A 27,721-nucleotide genomic window follows, 5' to 3' on the forward strand; every position below is an offset into this window, starting at 1 on the left:
AAACAACACACATGGAAACTAAGGTGAAGCACATTTAATACAGAGAACAGGAAACATTCTTTATACAAAGAAGTGTTGGAGTAAGCAACTCAGTTGTGCTTGTGACAGCTCATACTCTGGTACCCTGGCTTCCTTAAGGAAATGGCCGGATGTGATCCTTAGATCAATTTCCTACTGGAAAACCAAATGAGTTGGATGATCTGAACGGCCCCCTCTTGATTCTATGTGTTATCAGATTCTACTTGTTATGATGTAATAAGGATAATCTTTTCTTTTTGCAAACAGGTTCTATAAGTCTGCATACTGAATGGATCAAATACACGACTATGACAAATCTGATGGGACTTCTGCACGTTACAAGTTGTGCTACCCAATGGGTATTCCATCACACAAATGCCACTGTATTTGTTATGAAATGATGACATTTAAATGGGTCCTGTATTGTTTGTTGATTTGAGGGAGCTGCAGGACTCTCATTTGTAGTATTTGTAGTCTCTTCACTACACTACAGCACACCGCAACATGGTATACAAAATATGCAGAGCATAATTCCACTTTGAAATGTAGAAAACAGAAACACCTTTCACCTTGGTGAGCTGTCTTCATGGGTTAAATGAAGGTGTGAACAGCCAAAATGTTTAATTTCTTTCTGCTTTTTCTGTGTGGAATTAACATGTTCTTTTGCACCTTGCACATTGTCACTGTTCCCCACTCTGATAAGCTATACAGAATGCACAACAAGCAATTTGTGGAAATTGTTTTCCTTACAACTGAATAAAACAGATGTAGAACAGGTTATTCGAATATCACTGCTTATTCTGTTTAAAAAAATGTGTATACTAAAAAGCAGATATAAATGCAATTCTAACATCTTAAAAAAATAAAAAAGACCCTAGTTACACAATGCAAACATTTGTACACCATTTATTACTATAAATTTACAAATCAAAATATCGAAGAGGCACAAAGTGTAAAGGCAAATATATAAGTTAAACGAAAAAGCTCAACAGATTAACAACTTAAAGACTGCACCATTTCAACACACAAAAACAAGGGTAAAAAAAGAAATCAAAAACTCTTGTTACTAACAGATCTAAACTTACTTTTACGCACATATCATGATTAATCTTTCCTTCAGTATTACAAAATGTTATTTACAGTTATATTTATTGGACTGCAACTTTTCAGTGCCTACAGTATGTATGTTAAATGCTTAAGCCTAATGTTTGCTGGGTGGTTAAATTCTGGTAGTATAAAGTAATTGCAATATTTACAAACTCCAGTTCTTTTTTTCTGTCTTAACTGTAGTGATAAGGCATTTCATATGCAACTCAACTCATAATGTTTTGTACCTCTAAGGTAATATAGGAATGGAAATCAATTAGCATTTGAAACAAATTTACAAATGTTAGATTTTATTATGATTGTTATTAAATCACATCAATGCCAAGACTTTCAGTCAAATGTACACCATTCCTGAAGAATCCAAGCCGGAAAAATAGAGCCAACTGTAGTCATCTTAGTCCACTTTCACCACACTGTAGATTTTGGTCACAAACCAAAAACAGGCAAAGAATCCAATTGTTCCTGGTGGGGAAAAAATGAATAATCAATTTTTAGCACATCGATACATTATGAAAAAGTTAAAAATTTCTAAATTAGTTTGCAAAATGAGTGTCTTGTAGGCACTCTATTGAGTATCCTTCACACATTTTGATTTGAAAGTACAGAATTCTACAGGGCAGTCATCCCACACCAAATAAAAAAAAGAAAAGAAAATGTTGACAGAATTAAAATCACAATGCTACCAAGACCCTGTAGGATAAAAAGCAAAGCCATCTAAAAAAACACCATTCCTTTTAAGAAACCTGCAATAACCAAATATTTGTAATAAACCCATCTTAGTCTTGAATATTTGATGAAGAAACAAACACCAGAAACCTACCGGAATAAGAAAAATCATTCGTTTTAATTGTAATCAATAATTAATCAAAAATCGAAAGCAAGACAGAATGTCATGAACACCTTATGTCGAAAGATACATCTATAACCAAAATCACAAAGCCAAAATTGGTTAATTATTGCCTTCTTATATAATAAGATTTCACTCATTGCACTCCAGTGTGTAGTAATGCAACAAACGTTCATTACTAGGCCTGTCCACCAGTAATTCAGATCAGGAATTACAAATGATATCATGACAATTTTTCACGCTCTTCAAACCGGTGATGTTTTACCGACTCATTTACTATGATACCTTGTTACAGATCCAGCTGTGAATCAGAGATTTGTCATGAAGCTCACGGCACTTTCCCTGCTGAGTCTGACCAATGACCTGGAAGGCAATAGGGATGCCAGTGCCTACAGCATGTGCTGCACTGACAGAGCAGCAGGGCACCGTCAAGAAGCCTCCAATGCAAACTTTCCAAATCACTCTGTTTTTAACAGATGAGTAAGCACTGGCAAAGTATTTTTTGATACAAGAATCGCCGATTTCCCTTTTCATTCTCTGCCCCTTTTTGACAGGCAGTGTATCGTGCCTTTGAGGGATTGTGCAATACTGGATCTTTGCTGCAGGACAGAGATTACATGTGGCAGGGTCACTGGATAGGTTAAGCAACAATTCAGATATGTGCTTTTATAGTATAGAGGCCGCTTCTAAGGTATCTTAGTTTGTCAGCAAAACACATGTTAATGGGCTGTTTAGTGTAGGTCCTTGAGCCCTTATTTTACCTCTGTTCATATTTAATAAAGAGTTCCTGACTTTAAAGTGTTTAAGGTAAGACTACTGCATTAACCACTTTGATTGGAGTAGAGAAAAACATACATTTAGCCTAGATTGGTCCTTCTGTCTTAAACAAAGCATGTTACTTTGATTTAAAACTTTCATGGCATTTGGATTGACCTGAATTTGTTTACAATGAAAATAGGTTAAAAACAAAGGGACTATTTTTTGTACACGAAAAAAGATCATTTTCACAAAAAAAACTAAGCACAGACTTATTCACGTCTTAACACCTACAAAGGACACAATCGGGGGTGCATTAAAAGGGTTAAGACCAACATTTCTTCCAAGTTCCACAAAGACACTCAGAGCATTACTTCTATAAACAAGACATTATATTCCATTTAAGAAAATACACTAAACTCTAGACTTTTAAAAGCTTCAAAACCAATTTTCAGTTCCATATAAAATGAATATTGTACGTGTATTTGCCAATGGAGCATTCCAAAAACGGTTCTGTGCTACCTGTCAATTTGAAGCACATTCTACTACAGCAATATAAGTACAAACACAAGACCCAAGACTGTCGGAGCCAATTAAGTTGTAGCAGCGTGGAGTGTGTAGAAGAAACGGTTTAAGTAGGTAGGAGCTGGCACAGTTGCTGACCCAACCATCTCTGACCCTGCATGTCTGCGGTCTGCACATTAACTAAATCAGAGGAAGCAGGTCCCATTTTGTTTCCTGTTCACTTGATTCATTTCTTTACTTTCTCACTTCATTTAACTGTATTAATGAGCAGACCAAAGGATACTTTAAAAATGGAATGGTACAATAAAGGCATTCACATGATAAAATTGCTTGAGCAATTGAGTGCCAGTATGACTAAAAAAAAAAGTTCTAGACACTCACCTGTAAAAAGGAAAAAGATCAAAGCCATTATCATAGTGTATCCAAAGTACAAAATTGTGCTTGCTAATCCTGTAATTTGAAGCTTTGAAAAGAAGTAATGCACGGCATATACTAGAAAGTACAATGCAGTAAACCCACTGGTCAGGAAAGATCGCCACTGCCAGTGGTAATCCTGCAGAGGGAAAAACAGATTTCTGTTAAAAAAATCAGTGAATCTCACAACACACTTTAGTGCTACTTTAACTTAAATATACTGTTTATAAAAAGAAAAAATACAACTGTTCAAAAACTCTCAACAACAACAAAAAACATTTTATACTTTTAAGCAAAAAAAACATTCTTAACTAAATTAACTGTTCTGAGTTACTGCCAGTGTATCTGGGGACCTGGAACAAGCTATCCAGCCATGCTGTCAAATTTGAAACCTTTCTTTTTGTAAAAAACGGCTGGATGAGATCCTCAGATGAAGTATCTACTAGCATGTAAACGGGCTAGACTTTTCATTTCTTCCTTCTTTCCCCATATACTCTCTTTTGCAAAGACAAAATATATAGGAACAGGTCCAGGTATGAAGTGGACTTTGAAGAACAGAGCTAATACCAGTTAGGCAGTTATTCCAAATTCTTTTTCCATACCTTCCAGCCCACAGTGACAGAATATACAACTGTCAGAACTACTATGAAGTGTTAGACAGTTTCTAAATGTTAAGAAAGCAGGCGGTATTCCTGTTCATAAACTAAAGATGACTTATAGTAATCTATAGTCTATCGATGGCTAAAAAAATGTAACATTCTCTAATAGTTGGACATTCTGTGGTGGTTTGTAAAATATTCGCCTCTCATGTAAGCCCATTTGCATTCTGTGTTTAAATATATCTCTTTGTCCTAAACATGAATGTATGGGAACTCAAAAGGTTGACCAGGGCTGTGCTTGGATTATAAAAAGGCCTTGACTTTTTAAAAATGACTGTTTCAGAGCAAATTAGACTGAGTTTGATCTGGTTTCTGGATGGTCATCCGATTAATTTACAGTAATCCAAACGTGCACTGAACTGCACCTTGACTTCTTGCATCCCTATACAGGCAACAGGGAGGATCCTCACAGGAATTATGATGCAAAGCTTTTCTGCCCTTCATCAAATGCTCACCTCTGCACAAAGGTGGAAGTAACACAAGAGGATTGTGGCTTCAGAACATGTGATCACCAGAATGATAAAGACCAGGAACAGAAACCCAAACATGTAATACATTTGATGGGACCTGAAAGTAAAATTTAAAAAGTGCAGGATACAATGTAAAAGATATGATTAAAAAAAAATCAGAAAAGTGCTCTGACTATAATAAAAGCAGAAAAACATTACTTTAAAAACTTTAAGAAGACAGGCTAATCAATACAGTGGTTAATGAACTAACAAATCAGTCATAACCTAAACAAGTAATGACATCTGACAAATCACAGAAATCACTATTTGTTACAGTGAGGAAAATACATTATACCCCCTTCGGCATCAGCACACCATTGATTAAGTATATACATTTTTTAAATTCTACCATTGTACTCACCAGATGCTGTTGAGAATGAAGAAAAGCTGGATGAAAATGCACCCAAAGGGTAGAATTCCTCCCATGATGATTCCAGGGAGGGGTTTAGTGTAAAAGGACTGTTCTGGAATTTGACGTGGAATCTGGTTGGTGCGCACTGGATGCTCAATTGCCTAAAAATTAAATTTATAAGCAAAACGTTTTTATTCCATGAATAAACTTTGACAGGGGGGTATGGAAGAAAATACATGACATTGGAGTTTTGATGAATTAAAAAATGGCTTTAGACTGGTTCTATTTTTAATATCTCCATTTGGAATAAAGGATGTGTCTTTCATCCGTGAGGCTGCTGGATGAAATTTAGGATAAGTCACTAACTGTGGCTGGGTACTCCAGAGCACCTTGGTTTTTGCAGGGTGTGATGCGGTTTGAAAACCCCTGTTGGTAACTAGGTACCTGCAAGATTATGGTTAAATTAGCCACAAATGTATTAGGCCCGTGAATATACGAAACCTCTCAGTTCTTGCAATGGGCTCCAGGTGTTAAAAAGAAATTTTAGATATTGCATGTATGTTTTTTTTAATTATTCCCTCCATTTATGCAGGTATGACGTTTGAGTCAGTGGTAGCTGGGTCAATCAGTAATTGGATAATACCCATACCAAACCTATGAGTATTAACGGAGAAAAATAGCCACCAGTTAAGATATACCTATGTGAAAATGAATAAATAAAAAAAACAGTTTCATCAAGCAGAGATGCAGCTATAGTACTAACTTGCTATGGAGACACATAGACCTTCTCATACATGAAATATAACCAGCGAACTAAATACCACACTAAAGCTGGATCTTTATCACTGCTATAAACAGCACACCACTGGGTACTTACATTCTTCTTAAAGCCAAAGTAAGCGCCAATGAATGTCAGTGGCACAGATATGCAGAACCACAAAGCCAAGATGGCAACCAGTGTGCCAAATGGTATGGCCGCTGAAGAGCCCTCTCCCCATAAGATCAAGTTCATCAAAAAGAAATCAGCAAACACAATCCTAGAAGATAAAGTTACACAATTATCCTTACAAAATAATTAGCAATTTAACTGAGTTATAACTGAGATTATCTCGTTTTAGAACTTGTATTAAAAACACTGATGCACAAAAAGTGCCAGCCTCGGGATTTACTCATTTAAACTCATACTTAAAACATACTGTAGATATTAAAACAAAATCACAGAAAATGTCAACAGCTCACTTGAAGTTGAAACGTGACACTATCAAAACAAAAACATTATGAAGTTATCAGGCAAGTCCTGCAGGAGCATTAACACACATCTGATTAGCTTCTGGTCGGATAACAGTGGCATGTTTCACCACTCTTTCTGCATCTGCTGTGACCGGTTGGTAACATTTGTGTCCTGTTAATAACAAGGACATTTTGGGCGCGCACAGATTCTATTGGTTAGGAGAGAAAGCTGGTCCTATAAAGACCTGAATGTTGTTTTCTTCAAATAGCACTTCTGTAATCCTATCACAGTGTGTCTCGCATTGTTCCGCTCTGAAATTGACACTTCCAGATTATTTTACTGAAAAAAATAAAACTTGGCCCAAGGACACTGACAAAGCATAAGCAAGCTGTAATGTTGCCCTCTGTCAGTACCAATGGTGTCCTTGTGTAAAAGGACGTTCCTGCCTTTGAATAAAACACTCCACTTCTCTCTATGTTACCATCTCACACTGTTCCCCGACTCACAAAAGAGGGTTTGCATCTCTCAGATGTCAACATTACCCCAGAACAATTTCAGCATAAAGATTATTTTAAGGCAGATGGTGAGCCAAAGTCATTTTGCTGTTGCGTGAGTAATTGCTTCCTGGAATTTCTCCTGTTGTAATCACTGCAGTTAGCAAACTGTTTCACACATGGATCAGATAGATATTATGGTCCTGGGCCAATGTAGTGACCCTCTACCTTCAAGGTCCTTCCGTCCTCCACAGAACCAATTTCCTGGTTTTTCAGCACTAGTCTGCTGTTTGTTAGAGCAGAACATCTCATTTGCTTGGCAACTTGTCTCACAGACAATCTGTGTTGAAGAATTCTAAAAGCAACTAGGTGACCTTCCATGGGGCATGGTCATATCTTTGATTGTTCTTTCATCACTTAAAAGCATGACCTTCTGAATGGCTGTCCATACAGATTCTGTTTATTTTAATTCAGGTCTGATACCAAATACTGAGCAATTAGTATTTTTTATTATTCAAATCACAAGGCTCTGTATTTTATAATCCCTAGTGATAACACTAATCAAACAACAAACCTAAGTTCTAAATTCTAATTAAAATGAAATAAAATTATATACCAAAAGTATAATTTTAGTCCAAAGAGATATTGATGTAAAACCTGACTGTTCCATTTTCATTGTGCATCAGTGTACAGTATTTATGAATTAAATTGTTTAGAACTTAGAGATTTTAGGTTTATTTTTAACTCCCTAATGAAACCTATTCCATTAACCATATATAAAAATATCAAAACCATATACATATCTTTTTATTTGTGGGATCTTCCCCTTATTCTTAGCACATTTGACTGATTGAGATGTTCAAATGATGACATTTCTTCAATAAACATTATTTTTATGTGCACATTATGAAATGGAACCAGTAAAGGTTTATTCCATGCTGAAAAAGAAACACAACATTCTGGCTGCGTTTCTTCGGGTGTTTTGTGCTTCTGTGTACGAACTACATCATGAAATGGACGGCCGATGCTTCTATGTTTTATTATTTACACACTCAATTCTGCAATCACCAATTGTCTCTTTAAAGATCTCAGCTCAAAGTAATGGCCCCAGATATCTACAAGGTAAGAATGAGGTAGTGATGACAGGCGACTTGAGGACCTTGAGTCAACAATACCATTGAGTCATTCATCTTCTGATATGTTATAACCTCTGGGGGGGTTCAGTGCCGATATGTTCAGTGCCAATTGGTAGAGAGTCACTGATGATACTGCAAATGTACAGGCACCTGTGGAGTTGTAGAAGTTGCTGTTTAGCTGGAAGCCAAGACAGCAATGATCGACTAATCCCAAGAACACTTTCCACGGTGCTGCTAAGGGAAACTGAGTCGCGGTGAGCTAGCGACAATCTCATCTTAAATCCAAGATGTCTGGATGTCATAGCTTAATCGACACTGGGAGTGAGCACCTTTAACAGCTGAGCTACTAGGAAGCCCTACCTCTAACTTTAATAACTACATGCCTTCCTGGAGCTGTAAATGCTGTAAATATTAACAGTAGATATGGTAACCCAAAACAACACCAGCTCCTTCTGAGAAAAAGTACAACATTGATGTCACCTTAAAGAAAAAAACAACCTGTAATAACCTATTCCTTTAAAAACATGTATATATGATAATTTCAGTATTATCTCAATTTGTACATTCACTTCATCACTTAAATCAGTGACTTCTTTGGGTATCATACTGTACATGGTAAACAACACCACATTTTAGCACCTTTTTTATATAAATATTCACTCACCCTGGGCATAAGAAAGCTGTCAGCAGAACATTTGTTTTCCACTTTTCACCACCAAAGGCTGTTTAAAAAATGACAAGGTGTTAAAAAAAATACACCAAACACTTAATATTTTGCCCTTCAAAAATGTCAACGGACAAACACATGGGATTTGAAAGTCAATTCTTTTTAAGTTTCCAGAAAGAGCACTGCACCTTTCATATTAACTGAAAACTAAATGGATACCGTTCTCCATTGAAGCAATATTTATTGGACTGCAATGATTAAATACAAAATAATTTACTTATATGCAGTGCTACATACATAAACTTGTAAATATTAATTGGAAAGTTAGATTGCTATACAATTATCTTAGTCGATGTAGACACAATTAGCAGTATGATATAGATGTTATAAGCATCAACACTTTATTCAAAACCTCCTCTAGTGTTTCATACTACTGTAAAAACATTATTCAAGTAGATTAGTTTGAAAATAATTACCTTGTCATTTAGTTATCTTTAACTCGAACTGATCAGAATTTTCAAAAACCTGATCACAACAAGGTAAGCTACATATGAGCAGGCAACATGAAGTGTTTTATTAGCTGACCCATCACAGGTACCAATTAAATCTAACTGAATCATTGTCAGGTGTTTCTCATTATTAACAGAATTTCTCTCTCTGCACATGCATAAAGCTAAAAAGATACTTTTCAAAAGATCACCACAGGACTGTGTTTCTGCTTAAAAGGAGAAAAAAACCACTGCTCGAAAAGAATAAAACAGTGCAAAACATCTAAATCATTTACTTTTATATATTTTCACGGTACATCATCACAAAATATTCCCTAAACATATTTTTTGTTTTCACAAGCTTGTAGGTATTTGTTTCTAAAACCAAGTCATTTCCAAACACTGAAAAAATATAGGTTTGCCTTATCAGCCATAAGCCATTGTAACTTGACTAAATTGACTAAGTTCTAAAAATGATCAGTATTTCTAACAACTTTTAAATATCTTGAGCCTAAATGATATTTCAAAGACGAATGAATTGTGAGCAGTTGATTGTAATCACATCAGAGCTTAAGGAAAACTAGGCATCCTACTTTTCTCTGAGCAATAACACTACTTACCTGCACCCACCAAAGAAACCTTATTATACCTAGAAACCACACTCCACCACACAGGCTTTTGCTCAAGAAAGGAAGAAAAGTAACCTGAAAACAGACCTTTATTGCTGTACAGCACCTGAAAGATTTTAATTACCTGCATACGTATAGTACTTTCCATCCTAAAGTCCCTTCCATCTACATTATGAGTGGACCTACTGTACTGCACTTCATCATCCACTGAATTGCTGCACCCATTTGGGTGATCATGTGCCATCAGCCCCACTATGTGAGTAAAAAAGTAACTGCCTCTGCAATTTAATAAAGGAAGAGATTTAGAAAGGTCCAATGTGGAAGTCAAACACCAGCCACAATAGTAATACAATTTTATTTATGAGAATATTTCAAGAAACTTGGTGTTATGAGTGACTCAAAGCTGTCACTCAGTGCTGTACTACAGCACATTCAAGACAGAACAGAAGCAAAAGGAAAGTGAAAAATGAGTACAGCAAATTGATAGTGAAATGAACAAGAAAACTAAATTACACATTAAATGTTTTATTTACAACAGAGGTCTCTTTGACGATTTAGAACTGCCATTTTTCCTTTACACCCACCTGATTTTCTAACCGGCAATGGTGTGTTTTTTCACATCTCAGTTTGCGGTTACACACCCTGTGACTGCACACAGGAGAGAAAGAGTAAATGTAGTCGGACTCCTCCAACCCACCCACCTTCCATTCATCTTTTCACACATCACAGGCAACACCGCCCACTACTAGGAAGATTCCCTGCCAGTTTGTGGAGAGGAACATCTCTCATCGACTGCAATCCAAATTGGCAAGCGCTGAGGAGGCTACAGGGTCACGGTGTTGTTTCCATCCTATATTCAACTGGCTGAGCTCCGCTGGGAAATCTGTCACAAGTGGCTACCGAGATGACCCAAGTTCGAACCCATGACACTTGAACCAACTTTCAGTTAATTAAGCCTCCCCAAACAGACATGTATTTAATAAAGTTATGAAAAACTAAAATGATTTGACCAATGAGTTCTATAAATGTGGTGCTGGACAACTGGAGGTTTTATCAGCCCTTGAGTAAAACTTAGCCTACAGCTGAGTAAGAAGGCCAGAATAAGCCGATTCAAGACTAGGAGCTGGACTGTATGCATGCAGCAAGTCCTTAAGAAAACCTGGAGCTAGACCATACAGTGCAGAGGCCCACCCTAAATTTCACGCAGAACCAGAGCAACTTACAAAGCATGGGAATTCTTTGATGACTATAACAAGTCAGGACTTCGTTTAAGTGTCTTAACCATAAGAAGGCACTACCTACAGTATACCAGTATCCCCTGTCATAATCCTGTAGCATCGGACTGGAAATTCTGGACCAGAGAGAAGTGTCTAACCTACATCAGCATCACTTACAGCAGTAAACTGGTTTTCCCTTAGCAGTCTCTCATCCCAGAAATGATCAGGCACAGCTTTACTTAGCTTCTGTGGTCTAATGAAATTAGGCTACAAGGTTGTAATGCCATTTAATAATGCTAATTTTGATATTATTTTCAAATTAAAATCTTCTAAATAATATGTTAATTATTCTTAATAATTATGATAATTTTGGACTTAAAAGAACTTAAAGGTACAGTATGTCGGTTTGGTCAATTTCACAGCTTTAAGACTGGCACAGCCATTCAAACCAATGTTTGAGGAACAGCTGGTAAGCACAATAGACTTGAATTTTAAAATACTGAAAAAAAGAAAGCAGTTGTTTTTAGGGGATATAATTCAACACACAGTATACCCTTGGTTAAACAGACTAAGGGGGGGAAGGGGTGTCCGTTATTTCTGAATGATCGTTATATCACAAATGACGTTTATTCAGCCCAAAAAACACTATTATGATAAGATATTAAACAACATAATTATGAAAAATACAAATAAACTATACATATACACTTTCTGGATCTTTTGACTTATTTTACAATTGTAATTAACACAGTCATGAAGATTGTTCTTCTTTTTATCATAAATATTCAAGTTCTTTTTTAGGTGTCATAAATAATAATGTATAAAATTTGCTAAAGCATATGAAAACCAAAGGACACCAACTGTAAGCAAATGATCTACCCCTATAGGACTCCATTGATATTCCTCAATTTTAAAACGTAATAGTTACTTTCACTATGTTTAATTACGTCTTACCTATTTGTCTCATTTTAGTGTACAGTATTAATGTTTATTATTTTACATTACATTATTTATTATTGTAACATTATTATTATTACAGTATTATTTATCTTACCTATTTGTCTCAATTTAGTGTACTGTACTGAATTATTATTTTTGCATGTTTTTGTGCATAGCGTATTGTCAAACCATGATGCAATCAAATGTACTTTCACAATATTTTACATTAAATGTATTTTACAACTTAGTTATATCTTTATCTCTCCTATTTATCATATTTTAAGAATAAACCAAACCTGTTCTCCAAACTACCTACTGTATCTTATTTTTTTATTTGTATTTCTGATTTTATAGATGGAATTTTGTCCGTTAAATCCGAAATGAAGTTAAACTGAGGTTTTACTATAGTTGAATCTTTTAAGAAAAATAAATATAATAAATTTACAAAAAAGAAAAGCAAACACTAAAGACTTAAGGATCTGCAGGTTTTTTTAAAGAATAGAGCCAATCACTCTAAGTGTTTTTTAGAAAGTAAAACACAATGTGGTCATTTTGAACATCTGCTATTTTAAAAAGTCAATATATAAATACAGTGTATATAATATGCTTGATATTTTCATGGCTTTAAGCAACTCCAAGGCTGATAAGTGTTAAAGACACTAAAACATATGAATGTGATGGAACATAATTAATCCCTGAAATAATCATTCTCTCAAGCCACAACACAGACGTTAAAATACACAGCAGACTGAAACAGATATCACAAATGAAGCCTGAAGAATCAATCAAGGGAATTGGTCTTAACCCAATCGAGCTGCTCAGTGAGATCTGTAGGGTGGCTAAGAGCAGAATGGAATCAGAAGACATCACAGCACACAGCAGAAGCCTCAAGTTGTACAGTTGTCAGAGCTGATGATAATTTAGAGTAATGAGCAGAGTCCTTGTCAGTATGCATAACTTCAACTTACACTTGTAGAATCTGGCAGCAACATAACCTGCTGGAGTTCCCAGCAGAACCCACAGCACTACAGCGCATGTCATCAGGGCTCCTCTGTTAGCAGGTGATAAAAATCCCAGGCATGCAAAAACTGTGAGGATTGGGGAAAAGAACTTCAGTGTAAAGTATTATGCACTTTAAGGGAATAGAAAAACAAATGCACACCTCCATTACTTGTATGTCTATCATTCTGCATATACCCTTACTACTGAATCAATATCAATATAAAAAAAAAACATTCATAATAGTAATACCAATTTTAAGAAATGTATAAAAGAAGACTTCAAATTGTCTGAGTTCCATGCTTTAAGATTAAAATTCTAAGAATTTATCAATTAAAAATATTTCATTTGCTGTCTAATATACGATATAAAACTACAAACATGGCAAAGAATTCTAAATGAAAACAGAATTTTCTTTTTTTAAACCAAGCTTTTCAGAGAACTCCCTTTTTTCCCCCACAGATGTCCCATAGTCTCTGAAGAAAGAAAGCTCGAAGGACTGGTCTACATACACAGAGTGACAAAAGTCATGATGGAGATCTGTGTTCCAGACCCAAGGAAAACAGAGAGAAGCATTCCCTTCCTCGGTGGTCTGAAAACATCCCCGTGGACAAGTTTCCAACCAAATTCCTCCTGAGCATCCTCCTGGAAAACAGCACAGAGGTTTACCAAGCAGCATTGTGGGTGTGTAACCAATTACGTTTAATATACTTCAACTAAAGCAGTTCTTGTAACAGCCATTTCGCACAGCACTGACTGATCACTCCAATAATGCCAAGTGTCAGCCTGTTCGCCGGCGAAAGGACTGTTGAAATAATTAGTCCATCTTCTGTGAATAAAACAATAAGAAAAAACTCAACCAAAACTCTAATCCTAGCATGTCGATGCACTGACATGACCTAAAAAATCTTAACATCTGCTGGGGCTTAAAAAAAGGTTCAAGATTCAACCTTTGAAACACCAATGGAAATGTAAGCATGACAGATCAAGATCCCAGCATTTATAAAATAATACGCACATGTAATGATAAAAAATAAGCTGAAACCAATTACACAAAGAATGCAGTAGGTTCAAGGCTTGAGTCTTAAGAGAAGGTTTAAAAAGTAAATGTGATTCTACAAATAATTTGCTACCTGGCATATATATCCCATTAATACATGAAAATATCTAATTTACATTCAGCAGGGAATTGATACCCTTAATTTAAAGTAGACACAATGCAATCTTTTAAACAAACATAGTGTACAAACAAAATTATAGTATATTAAAAGTATTTGTTCATGACATTCCACCTTTTAGGTCTGTATTAAAGTGTCAGAGAGCAGAAATGTTAAATATGTTAATTAGCAAACAAAAAAAATAATTATACAGTTTTACTTACAACTGAGTCCATCTGATTGTATCTGGCAATATCTTTGTGTAGAGTGCGAAGCATGATCATAGCCACCATACCAGAAAGAAACAGCACAATTACGAGAGAATTCATGATGCTGTAGTGCAAGGGAAATAAAGAAGAGGAGAGGGTCAAAGCAATGCATATATTTAAGGACAGCAAAATGTAAGTAATTTCACAATACAGGTAACGTCGTACCTAAACCATTGAATGTTGGTGTGTGGCATGGACTCTAGGATATAATCCCACCTCGAAGCCCATCGGATGTTTGGGTCTTCCTATAAAAACAAGAGTTACGATATACAGTAACATACAAGTGTCAGTAAAATTCTGTTTCACTTTCATGTGGTAGTATCAGTCGTTAAATTCTATCCAGTGTAATACTTGACAATACTGTCCTTTTTATTAGTGCCTTTACAATAATATTCTGCCTTGAACATATTTTAAAAGTCCTTCTGAAATCAAAAGAAACATGATATAATAGTACAGTAAAGTATTATTATGCCTAATATAGAAGTTCAGCTCTGACAGACTGACTCTATTACATGTGACAGATTACTTTTAAAAAGAAACATTAACAATGAAACAAATTAACATCCTGAGGATCCTCAACAGATTAAAAGATAAAACTAATGGATATACAATTTACTGCTGAAAAAAATAATTTGCTGACTGATCTAGGAATACAATTGCTTCAGACAAACAAATATTCTCACATCTCTATTGTGATATTTCTTCATCTCTGAACTACAAAACCATTTTATTAGTGCATCTTGTCTTGATGAAGTAAAATCAGTAAATAAGGTGTAATCAGTCTGTAGAAAAGTTGACTTAATGCCAAAAATATGCTTGAACAATTTTTTCTTGTTCTGCCATATACCGTATTATGTTGAAATGTAAATATTACCCCATATTATGCTTTCTTTTACAAACACAATGTATAGGGATAATCTGACTAACCAAAGAAACATTTTAATAACAGAATACTTACCAAAAACTTGACAGAATAGGTATAAGCGATTTTGAGCTCCCCAGAAAATGTGTTGCTTATGTCCATAGGAATATCAGGACAATCTGGATTGTCAATATGGGTGTGTTTATGGCTTAAAAAAACAAAAAATAATTTAATTCACTCATTAAATCGGATTGTAAAAAAGATGCATCTAACTGTAAAATATTCAACTTTACAAAAGTAAACAGTTCAGCTTAAAAACTCTTCCAGGTATATTTTTACCTTTTCGGTTCCATTTTTGCCGCAACAAGTCTTGCCCCTGCAGCTTCATTCTCAACAACATGGTAAAATATTTTGATATCTACATGGTTGAAAATGTAAAATGTGTCCTTCTCATTAAACTCCCCCTGCAAATTAAAGCAAAGATGAGTACAAAATACAGTACATAATGGCAGTATTGCAGAGTATTACATTGAACAGTAATCTTAAATTTGGTTGCTTTCAGCTTTTACACAATTTCACAGATCTACGATGGATAACTGCAGCCCAGCTGATGTGCAATGTTGGATGTTTACTGGTTAAAAAAATTTATTGTGTGACTGAAGACTTGATTTATACCATGTTTTTAAACTATAAATATTATTGAAACATCAAAATAGTGCTTTAGCCTACCATTTCTCTGCCAAAGCAGAAACTAAAGATATAGTATGAGTTCCAAAGAATTTGTATTTCTTTCAACTATTTGCCTGCTTATTCACAAGTTTTATCATTTAAAGAAAGGTGTTCCGCTTTCTTCAGCTGTGTTAATAAAGTTTGCCATGTTCCCAAGGGATATCAAATATAAAATACAAAAGCAGATTCCAGATTAAACTGATGAGGAAAAAAAATGGGAATTTCTAATATAAAAAAAAATCCTTATTCAGATAATTAAAAGAGAACAGAACATTTAAACACCGAAACAGGATTTGAATATTTTAAATCCACAAATATGTAATCTGGCACAAGACTGCTTATCATCTATGTTATAAACTGTTCTCTAGCAGATGGAAACAGCCAGTAATTGCTAATATGAAAACAATGATTTTCAGAATGTTACTATAAGAATATAAGGAATGTACTGCAGAACTAACATTAATAACGCAAGCATCCTTTTGCAGACCCTCTTTGTTAACATAACATCCAATAGGAAAGCCAGGATTGCAAAATTTCTGTCCGTCTTCAACATCATAACACCATGTCACAGGCATGTTATCAACAATCCTGCAAATATGAAAAAAGTTGTGTTAGTCGCACTGTTGAAAGTGGCCACTGCAAGCAGAAACATCTTTAAAAACAGATGTGAGAAATTACTTGTTTTTTTCTGTCGGTTTCATATTGGTATTTTGGACATGAAGAATTAAATGGACTTAAAATTTAATGATAAAATGCATTTCACAATAGAAAGCTCAAATAAAATACAATGATACTGTCATCCATCTTAATTAAAGTTGCATTTAAATAATACACAGCAAATATAACAGAAGACGCATATATTTGGAACTAATCTTCTCATCTCTGCCATTAAACGTAGCAGGAATACTTAATTTTTTACTGAGATTTTCACACTTGTTCTTGATTTTTTTGTACAGGTTCACAGCTCTGTAAAATGTGATGTTTGCTATGGCACGCCTCCTCAGAAAATTCCATACAACTGTCATCTAAATTTTGGCTTTACTCTATATTTATACTCTTTGTGTATGACCAACAATGTAACTGTTAATAGTACTGAGTCAGTCTAGTAATACAAGAATCCAGCCATCCTCAAGTATTATGAAAGAATGCCTTAGCCCAGGCCTTTGCTGATCAGTTGAACTGTTTCCATAAATTCTGAAAAGCAGGCGAACGCTGGGTCTAGCTGAAAACAACTGACACTGACCGATGTCTTTTTTACAGAATTCTGTTGGCTGACAATTCAGTTGTCAGGAAGTCCAATTCCATTCCTATTGCCGTTCCTAACTAGGTGACTCTGTGAGCACTGAAAATCAGGGGTCCTACAGATTTTGAACAGAATCCCTAATGAGCAAAGACACAAAAAAAAAGAAAATCATGCACACCCAATTAAACTTCCACAAATCTTAAAAGATATCTGCATTTTCTTACTTATACGCATTAATACATCTGAGATCAATTTAAATCCTTTCATTCGCTTTCTTTTTATTTGGAAACGCAGTCCATTTCGTAAGCAACTGCATGTTTGTCACTGGTTAGCTGCAAGCTCTCAGACAGCCAGTTCCTATCAATGACTGCTCCCGGGGCCAGCAGCCAGCACTCAGCTAATCTGTGGGAAGCCAGCTGGCACCGGCTTCCCTAGGAGACAACCACTCATCCCCCTGCTGTGCGCAATTGAGATCTGGAGACCTGCTTTATCTCAAGGCAAAGTTGAGATACCATCCTGACAGACAGTGTCAATCTTGCACAACCGTACAATTTACCACACAGGAATTTCACTTCATTGGGACACAATTTTAGGGCACTGTTTTTCGGAAAAGAAAAAACGCTTTGGAGAAGAGGTCACTATTAAAACAAACACATAAATAAGTGAATACAATGCCCGGAGAAATACAACAGAGTGTCTTAACATAATAAAGTTTCTCTGGGGTTTAAATGGTCACATGACTTCTAGTGCACCATCTCAAGCCGTGGTTGTGTAGGGATGTGGGACAACGTGAAGCTGCAATCTTCAACACGTCAAGGATGTTTTTTACATTTTTGCTAAATGTAGCAGGATTCTCCATTGGCGAACCTATACTTTATTTTGTCAAGACTCGCCAGGCCATAAAAGGGCAGTTATTTTATGAGTAATAATGTTCCCCCAAACTAGAGATTCAAAAACAAATCCAGAACTGACCATCACAATCCCTCCATGGGGCTTGGTCAGTATCTGGACATAAAGCACGTTGAGCACTTGTACAGAAGGTAAATGTGGACTGATCACAAGTTTCAGTAAACCAGCAGTGCCCCATCTTGGTCCTACAGGGGGTGCTATATGTGCAGGTTTCCAAAGCATCACTAAAGCATCAGAGGTTCAAGAGCTTGGAGAAGCCAGTAACTAGCTGGCGTATCTCATTTTGAGATGAGTTAGAAAGAGAACCCATTGACATACCAGCTCTCCATGACCATGATTGGACACCTCTGCTGTGAATCAACTTCACTTATTTAGATCCTGTGGAATCCACTTCAGCGCAGTCGCTGATCGCTTCAAAGCACAACGGAAGCCATTTGCTCCTAGTGTGTGGCCAAACATTCATACCTGAATACAAGCTCATTTCTGTATTCACAAAACTAAAAGGCATTAAACTAGTGATTAAAGGCATTAATGCTAACATACAGCAGAAGAGCTAGTTTACAGATGGACTTATCCCACTGTACAACCAGAAGAGCAAGTAAAGTTCAGCAAAGAATACAGTACTTACAATAATAAGACAAGAGGAAAAGTTACACCCCCTCAGTTAAACCCAAAAGAACGGGATTTGCCTTGGCATTTATATTTACGTGAAATACAAACAGAACACTAACTGTTATAACACTCATTATATTAAATGATATTAATGTAAGGCATAGTACACTAATTCTTAAAACAATTAATACCTAAAAAAACCTGCAGAACTGCAATAAGTACCTTTGAAGAACATAGGGTTGTTTTCAAATCTAAGACTTTCAGTAATCTGTACGCAATGAACAGCTTGTCTTCAAGGCCAATAAGGCACAGCATCGAAATTACAGCTCCTAAACTGACTAGACAGCTGACCATGAATCCATCATCTCTGTCACAGAAGAAGTTTCCAACCTATTAACTTCACAGGTTAGTATTTTTTTTGTAGAACTGTGGATGGCTTGCATGGTTTTAGAAAACAAAATGTACTGTAAATGACTACCCAGATGTAATTGTGTATTTCACTTCAAGTGAAATATATATGAAGTGAAGGAAGGTCTCAAACCATATGCCTAACATAAGCAAAGCATGACATACAGTATGCACTGCAAACTGAAGCATGTTGAAGCAGCTAGAATCTGAACTAATTTCCAGTCTGATGCCCATATTACTCCTGGTTTTGAATCAGGGACTGGCTTCCTGTTGTGTTCAGAGTTTACTTTAAAACCTAACTTATAACTTACAAGGAATAGCTTCCTTACAGCTTTCTCCAGTTATACACACAGATGCAGTCTTTGAGCCATTGGTGCGGGTCTCTTGTCTGTCCCCAGGATCATACTGTGGGCCATGGGCAGTATCTCCCGTTTCCACACACATTAAAAAGAAATGGCTCGCTATGAATTTGTCCACAATGACACTTCACGCCAGCTCCAACACACATGCTCATTTTAAGCACAAGTGCTGATCAGTTAAAGTTGTCCTGTGGGATTTAAGTCCCCATTTGCAGTCACCACCCATGATGCTGGATTGTGTTATGCACAAGAATCCCAGAGTTTAAAAGTTTGATGTTGAACTAGAGGAGGCAAAATTCATCTGATGATAACTGGCCAGTGAAAAGCCAAAAATGTATTTAAAATCATAAGCAGTCTGAAAACGATGCACACTAGCACTTTTTTTAGTCTTTTGTTTGTGTCTGATTTTGATGTTTAATACTTTTGAATGGCTTCCTGTAAGGTACTTTATAAGATAAATATTATTAAATGAAGCAAAAATCATTACTGCAAAATGACAGCAAATACCAGGAAGCAAGCAGTAAACTGTGGTTTTCCATGTATGTTTATGTCAGTATGTGGTGAAATTGAATTGTTTAAAAAAGCAAAGCTTATAACAAAACAGAAGTTGAAGAAACATCTGCACTGAGAACCCTGATCATTTCTGAATTCTTATAAAATAAAGCATATTTTTTAAACATCACTAACTCCCTCTAGTGGCAAACATGGGATTACTTGGTCCTTATTTAGACATTTAACACTAGGCCAACTTTGTTAAAACCAAAATATAAAAATGATTAAACTTTATGAAGTATAAAGTTTACTCGATTGATTATATATGATTTTTTTTAGCTTTTTTGTATGTAAACTGCATGTTCCTAACAACCAAACATAAACACGAACAATGGAATCAATTAACTTTGTGATTGTTTCACTACATGTTAATGAAATACCACTCAGGAAGGCTTCTCTTCTTGACACAACTCACCAATGATGCTGATAATTCAGAAGCATCCCTTTCTTCAAGAATTCCAGTTTTTGCTTATCTTCTTGTTTCTTTGTGTCATAAGTTTTAGTACATACATGTTTACATTCTTCATTCTTCTTAAAGTGTAACTGCAAAGGGAAAAAGCAGATGGTTATTTAAAAGATATAAATGTCTTTTGAACGGAATCAAAATCTTTTGGATTTTGATCCACAAAAAAAATAACATCAACATGGTAACTTGCAACATTCTATAGTATTTATATTACAATGTATAGAAATATGAAAAGCAATTATAAATAATGAGTGAAAAGAGATATGAGAATGTTGAACAGAAGTTTTGATTAATCTCTTCCACATTAATACACACCTTATATGGGGATGGTTCAATTCTCTCTCCAAACAAAACTTGGCCTAAATTCTCAGAAGGCCGTTTTTCAGTCTCTATAGAGCAGAAATCAAACCTATGCATAAAAAAGAAAGGATTTACATGTGTAGTCAAAGAGTTTCAAAGATTCAAAAGTGAATGTTTTAAGAAGACAGTACATTTTGGATATTTACAACACCAGCCACTCTTGGTTTACCTCATGGGTACAAACATACAAAAAACAGTCACTCTTTATTTAGATAATCATGATTCTTTTAGCCTGATATGCCTTCTGGGAGTTTTTTTGTACCATTTACTATATATATTCCTTCCAAATCAGTGACCCCCCTCCTCCCTTTTCCCTTTTTTAACAAACAGAAAAAGGTCAAATTTCTGTGAAGTGACTTAGATGCGTGATTCACGCTGGGTCGTCACTTTGAATTTTCCAAAACCTTTTCTGTCATGTACCCATCAATGGGCCATTATCTAGTGCATAACATGGTGTTCTAGCAGGATTCCATGCATGTGACCTTGAAACATCCAATTTTGTTTTTAAGTGGGACCCTTTACGTTATACAAGAAGACAAACTTGAATTTCATGAATTTCAATTCACAACAGAGACGTGTTAAAAAAAGATATAAGTCAATCCAGCTGCCAGTTTGTGGAAGGATGTTTTTGTCAAGGAGGCAGAGGATACCTCTGAAACTGTTGCGAGATGTAAAATTCGAATCGGATGCAGGCTAATTACTCTTGGCTTTGTGCCCTGGCAATCTATACAAAAAAACTGAAGTAAATATTAATGTACGTTTTATATACAGCCTGCCCTAACCAAAAATATAGATGTTGTGTGTAGACTGAGAATACAATAGTAATGAAATAGGAATAATCTTACAAGATTCATTTGATGATATCCATATATCTGGATTAAATCATACCTTCATATAGGGCTGGGCGATATGGCCAAAGACATTATCACAATAAAAATGTTCATATCAGTCGATATAGATAATTATCGCGATAAATGTCAAATCAGTATTTCTTTCAAGTTTAAAGGCAGATTTTTTCTCCCGAGTGAAAGTTGAAGAAACCAGACAGTTAATTGGTAAATTAAACAACTATTTATTTTAAGAACACAACACTTTCCAAACAGCAGAAACATTAAACAAATCTGTTAGCTGCCCAGTCTGCAATACGCACCCACCCTCGTGCAGTATTTTGTGCGCATCATGCGCAAAGCATAAACATATAGCGAACATTTATCTAACATTTGTTAAAATTATATCGAGAAAAATTATATCGCGATAATTATCGTTATCGAATTATCGCCCAGCTCTACCTTCATCCAGTTCCATCACTAGATATCACCATTCTGTTTGCACACAGTTTTTACATCGACCCAGCAGAAAGTTGGGATGAAGCACCATATGTGGAATTTGTGACTGACAGGTGGGTTTGTTTTTATTTCAGTCTAAGGCTCATGGCAAAAAAGCATTTAATATTTTGTCAATGTCTTTGAATATGAGGGCCTTAATTGTTTTGTTTCACAGTTAATTGTGATTTCACAAAACAATGAATGCCCCATGATGCTGCAGTGCAAGAAGACAGGTTCCTGATGGCCTGCTTTTGCAACAACTTTATTTTTCAAAATCTCTACCACTTCCCTCAATCTGACACAAAAACGCAAATCTCCCTTGTGTACATGTCCCCATTGTTTTGAAAGGGCACCTGCAGGGTCCACCCATTTGCTTTTTCTCTAGAAGAGATTGATTTCATTTCTTACTTCCATTCCTATTACCTCCTGAGTCTTTATCAACACTCACAACGATAACCATTCTGCTGGTTTCCTCTCTCATCTCCCACTCACAGGGCTGGAATGACAGTAAGACCTCATCTTCTCCAGGAATTGCTCTCCTTCCTCCCTCTCAATAACCTCACTACATTCCCTTTATTATTATTATTATTATTATTTACTGTTGCCCTAAGTTATCAGCTCCCTTTTGCTCTACATATTTGCTTTCTTCTCCTACCTGCTCAACGCTATCCATCAACTCAATCTCTTAGCTCTCAACTAGTTCTGTAGGCTCTATACTGTATCTTCCTTTACTGTTCACACACATCAGTCTATTTATTCCAGTCTATCTCAAACCTGCTTCTCTTGTCCTCTTCACTCAGAATGAAAAACACCATGGTCAAGTGAGAGAAAAAGGGAGAAACTCAAAAAATGCTACTGAATTTAGAACTAAGTTGTAGACTTTTCTCCCGTTGCACCTGATCTTGCCTTTGCTCCATCAGTTTTTCTCTGATGATGCCCACCACCTTTATTTCTCTAACTTCTCCCACCCCTCCATCTTCCTTCGCCCCACCATTTTCTTCTGTCATTCCTTCACCACCTTCCTCTACCCTAACAAAGTAAACGCTTACTAACTTCCTTCCGTTGCTCAATTTGTCTTTGTCCCTCATTCTTTTCTTTCAGCTCCCCACCCAGCTCAGATATTTGCTAATAGCTCCAGAATCACAGGTCAACAGTCAACTGCACCTTCTCCCATACCATGTCTTTCACAACAGCCTCTCCACTTTAATATTTTGTATGACACATTACACTGGTTTTCCTTGTGAAAACTCCTCTTCCATTCTCAAAAGGCTTTCTCCTAATCTCATCCACCTGTCTCCTTACTTCTAATCTATAAAGCTCTTGAGTTAGTGGCTCAGTGTCAACAAACCAGTTCACTCAATAAACACTCCCTGCTTTACCCATTACAGTCTGGTCTCCATCCAGCGCATTTCACAGAAATTATGTTACACTCTAGCTTCTAATTCGCTGCTTCACTCTTTTCTAATTCTTCTTAACCTTCCAGCAGCATCTGATACTGCCAACCACACTTGCTCCTTCTCCACTCAACCTTGGAATTTTTGGTGCTGCCCTGGCTTGGCTCTGTTTCTCAGATAGCACCTTACTTTGTCTACAATAGTTCCCAGGATCCAGCTTCCCTATTGTAGCTCTTTTCATTTCCTCATAGCCATTTAACATCCTCTCAGCTGCCTTATCCTAGATTTCAATACATCACCTCAAACTCAGCTATTCTCAATGTGTGTTGCTCTGCGATTTTCTTCCGATCTATTTCCCTTAATCCTACCACCCTCTTCTAATTCTGTCAAGAACCCACTCATGGTTTTTGACTCCTCCCTCTCTAATTCCCTGCACATCTTCCCTCGGCCACATTCCTGCTACATCTCTCTAAATAGTTATAGAATACATCCTTTGACTTTTCCCAACAACCTACCATGCTCATCTCCTATTTTAGGTACTGGTTCTAAAAATGGTGGCTGCAACTTCCATATGCATTAGCCTCCTTGTACCAGCAATCCTATTTCTCCAGCTCATCCAAATCTCTTCTCTTGCCCTGTATCCCTCCCTGTCTCTTTTATTCCATATGACTCCTATACATGGATTCTCCACAGGTAGCATCTCTCTACATACACTTAGCTCGAGATTCCTGTTCTTATCTATCTCTCCATCGCTTTGCCCTCTCCTGTCTCCTGCCCTGTCCATTATTATCGATGAATTATCATCTCCATTCATTCAGCTACTACTACTGTTTCCTTTCCCTGTCATGGGGCTTTCTCTTGTCCAACACCTGTGTGATGGACACAACTGCCGGTGGACAGTGCTTTTCAGTGCCTTTTTATAAAGCCCACCTTTTCAGATTATGCCTGAAATTCCTACACCTTGTCTGCTTTGACACCTACAATTTGTCATCAGCACTGCACATCTTGGTATATAATGTATAATTTTGTTTTTTCATGTAAATTATACTTATAATTTGGCTTTAATTATAAATAACTTCCCCGTTGCTTCCCTGAATTCAAAGTGCATGTTAATTTCTTTGCCTCTAGTTTAAGACTGCACTATCTATTGCACATTAACTCTGGTGAAGCATTGCATTGTTTGCAAACAGCTTTATACATGGAGCCTCTTTTTATCTTACGTTGGTAAACTTGGCTTTATAATGTTGTACATCTGACTCAAGAAGTTGATAAAATGAATGTTAACACTGCTTCGATACCAGGCCAAAATATGCTTAAACACATCATTGTATGTATGTGACCTGTATCATCAGATACAAGCTAACCAAGGTAATTATTGAAAACTCACAAGGAAGCACTTCAGTAAGAAATTAGAAAAATCACAGATGGTACATTTACGGTATGCACCACACTACTCCTTTAAGGTATAGATTTTAAGACTTGAAACCTCTCCTTATCTCTACATGTGCTTCCTAAGTACTTGGTCTGCAAAACAGGTATTTTTGCTTCTTTACATTGTTTCTTGTCATGACAGAAAAGTTAGAGCTCTTTGCATTTACTTAGAAACTAAAGAAAAAAAAAACAGTATGTTAGTTGTAACTCACGCTGTGTATTCGTAGGGCAGGACAGACTCCACAGAATCCAATCTGTTCACAAACAGCTCGATTTCAGACTAGGAAGACAAACAATAACATTCAGAATAAAGCAATTAAAGGTTATTAAGACATTTTAAAGAAGATTTACATCTATGAATACTACGACATGTTAAGACTATTAACCCGATCCAATTAGAAATGCATTTGACAGAAATCATAGGCCTGTAACAAAGCAGTTATTTTAAAGTATCAGCATTCTCTAAACTTCTTCCCCCAGTTTACACCCCACTGCTTTTGCACTGAACTCACATAAGTCACTCATATACTGCTGCTACTGTATTCCATAGTAAACTCACGTATACTGCTGCTACTTGCTACTATTGTATTCCACTACATTGTTGGCACACATGCTATTGTCTTATGTTCTTGTATCCAACAATTTGTCGTTTGTTGTATCATTTGTTATGTGAGGTAACAGGCAAGTTTTTCATTGTATTCAAGTACATATGATGAAAAAACCTGAAAACATAATGTACAACTGGGGCTGTTGTTAAAAAAGGGAAAACTTAACATTACACTCATCAAACTCCAGAGAGATTTCGTTTTTCATTTTCATTGACTGATTGAAAAGAAAGAAAACATAAAACACTCGGATAAAGACTAAAGAGTCTGCTCTTGTATTCTTAATATTAATACAAAAAATCTGTACGATTCGACTACAGAGCTAAAGTTTTTAGAATATATTGATAATGTTCACAAACCACATGATATTTGATGGTTTAACTGTTAAATAAACCATCATCTGCATACGGCATTGCAAACATATTTAAAATAGCAATGTAATATGGGGACAAATTAAATATAAAAAAGTTATATTTTTTATATTTATATAACGCAAACTTTAAGATAGGTAATGAGAAGACTTCTGTGTTGTGTTGTGTTATGGTGTGATGTGCTATTGGAACTTCTACTTATAATAAGGTAAAGCAAAGACCTACCATTATGAGTGTACAGCAGCAGCGATTGTTTTGTCTGACCAAACAATTAACTGTATTATTTTTTATGGATCATAGCTTGCTATTCATAAAGAAGGTTATATATGACCTGCTACATAAGATTGTATGATTTGAAGCACTTACTTAAAACTCTGGCATCTGAAATGCAAACAAAAGCCCCATTTTTGTCCCAGATCCTGTTATTCATGATAGTGATTTAGTAATAATATATGAAGTTCCATTAGCTAGATCTAGAGGATATTACATTTAATAACACAATTTGGCAGTGTGAGGAAAAAAATGGATTTTTTGTCATTGTGGACACACAGGCCCTGCAGAACTAAACAGGATTGTCCATTCTTTTGCAGATGCATCGAAACAATACATTTAACTCCGTGCAGAAAATTAATGGAGCATGAAATCAGACTATGATCTATACAGCGGGACATTATTAAACTCACAGGTGTCACTGTCAACCCACTTATTATTTTGTGACCTCAGTGAGCTGTATCATAACCGCATATGACTGGTGACGTTTAAATGACCTTTTGCTTGTCCAGAACCATCCGTTTGAGTTATATAATTAAGGCAGTGCTACATCATGCAGTTGTGTGGGATAAAGCGAACAGACACTAGATCCTATGCGTGTGTGTCACGTTCGGTATTTACTCTTACAGAATGATTCGTTTCATGATCTGACCTATGTGGCTCACAAGCAATAAATGAAATCATTTACAGTGAAAGCTTAGCTACAGTAACTAGCAGCACTCCGGATCCGTTTAAGTGATGAATGTAAATAATGTCTGTTAAAGATTGACACATATCTTTAACGTGCAGTATTTCAGTCTGGAGTGCGGATTAGCTATGTGTAGCAGACATCGGAATAATAGCAGTGCAATAGCAGTGTTAACATCCGATTACTAACAATGTCAAACATGCAATTTGATGCGGAGCCCACAAATGATATGTTATATCGTGGGATTAATATAACTGGTCTCTCGGGCCTTCCTGTTGTAGCCCCATAAAGAGACAGGCAGTTCAGGCAATGTTTACTTCGCGCTCAATAGTTTTAGAAAAGTAACACAAAAGCCCTGGTGTATTTGGGTGATAATTACCCGGCAGTCCGGTGTTTCTTGGTCTTTCGCAGCTTGATCTTTTTCACAGAAACTGACAGGAGCCAAACCCGGAAGATAAAAACTCGAAGCGATGTGCAAGCTTCCAGTCAGCAGAAGAAAGAGAAGTCTCACAACTGGAGGGCTATTATACAAGATGCACATTTTCTTTTCTTTTAGTGTCAGCTAAATCACGTCAAAATAAACAATATTTACATAAGTAAAAAATGAGGTATATCTGTCACACTGAATAAATCAACGTTCCTGCGCAGGACGGTGACATGGGGAAAGCTGGCGATAACCCACTTTCAGATCCAGACACGTCATCCCACAGCCTGACCGTCGCTC

The 27,721-nt window shown here is 36.2% G+C and overlaps 1 protein-coding gene across 1 annotated transcript; it reads right to left on the minus strand.

The window, feature by feature from the left end:
• Nucleotides 1-1,398: 1,398 nt before the first annotated feature.
• On the minus strand, nt 1,399-27,721 carry tm9sf2 (transmembrane 9 superfamily member 2). The gene is made up of 17 exons (XM_006638950.3): nt 27,377-27,721; nt 25,276-25,343; nt 20,869-20,962; nt 20,503-20,630; nt 16,463-16,592; nt 15,615-15,739; nt 15,372-15,483; nt 14,579-14,658; nt 14,369-14,477; nt 13,500-13,632; nt 12,957-13,076; nt 8,713-8,770; nt 6,065-6,224; nt 5,197-5,348; nt 4,782-4,893; nt 3,635-3,806; nt 1,399-1,587 (listed from the first exon to the last, which is right to left on the minus strand). The coding sequence occupies exons 1-17, from the start codon at nt 27,536-27,538 to the stop codon at nt 1,520-1,522; spliced, it is 1,983 nt and encodes a 660-aa protein (XP_006639013.1). The 5' UTR covers nt 27,539-27,721; the 3' UTR covers nt 1,399-1,519.

This window comes from Lepisosteus oculatus, chromosome 15, assembly GCF_040954835.1.
Source record: "Lepisosteus oculatus isolate fLepOcu1 chromosome 15, fLepOcu1.hap2, whole genome shotgun sequence".
In the NCBI taxonomy this organism is placed as follows: domain Eukaryota; kingdom Metazoa; phylum Chordata; class Actinopteri; order Semionotiformes; family Lepisosteidae; genus Lepisosteus; species Lepisosteus oculatus.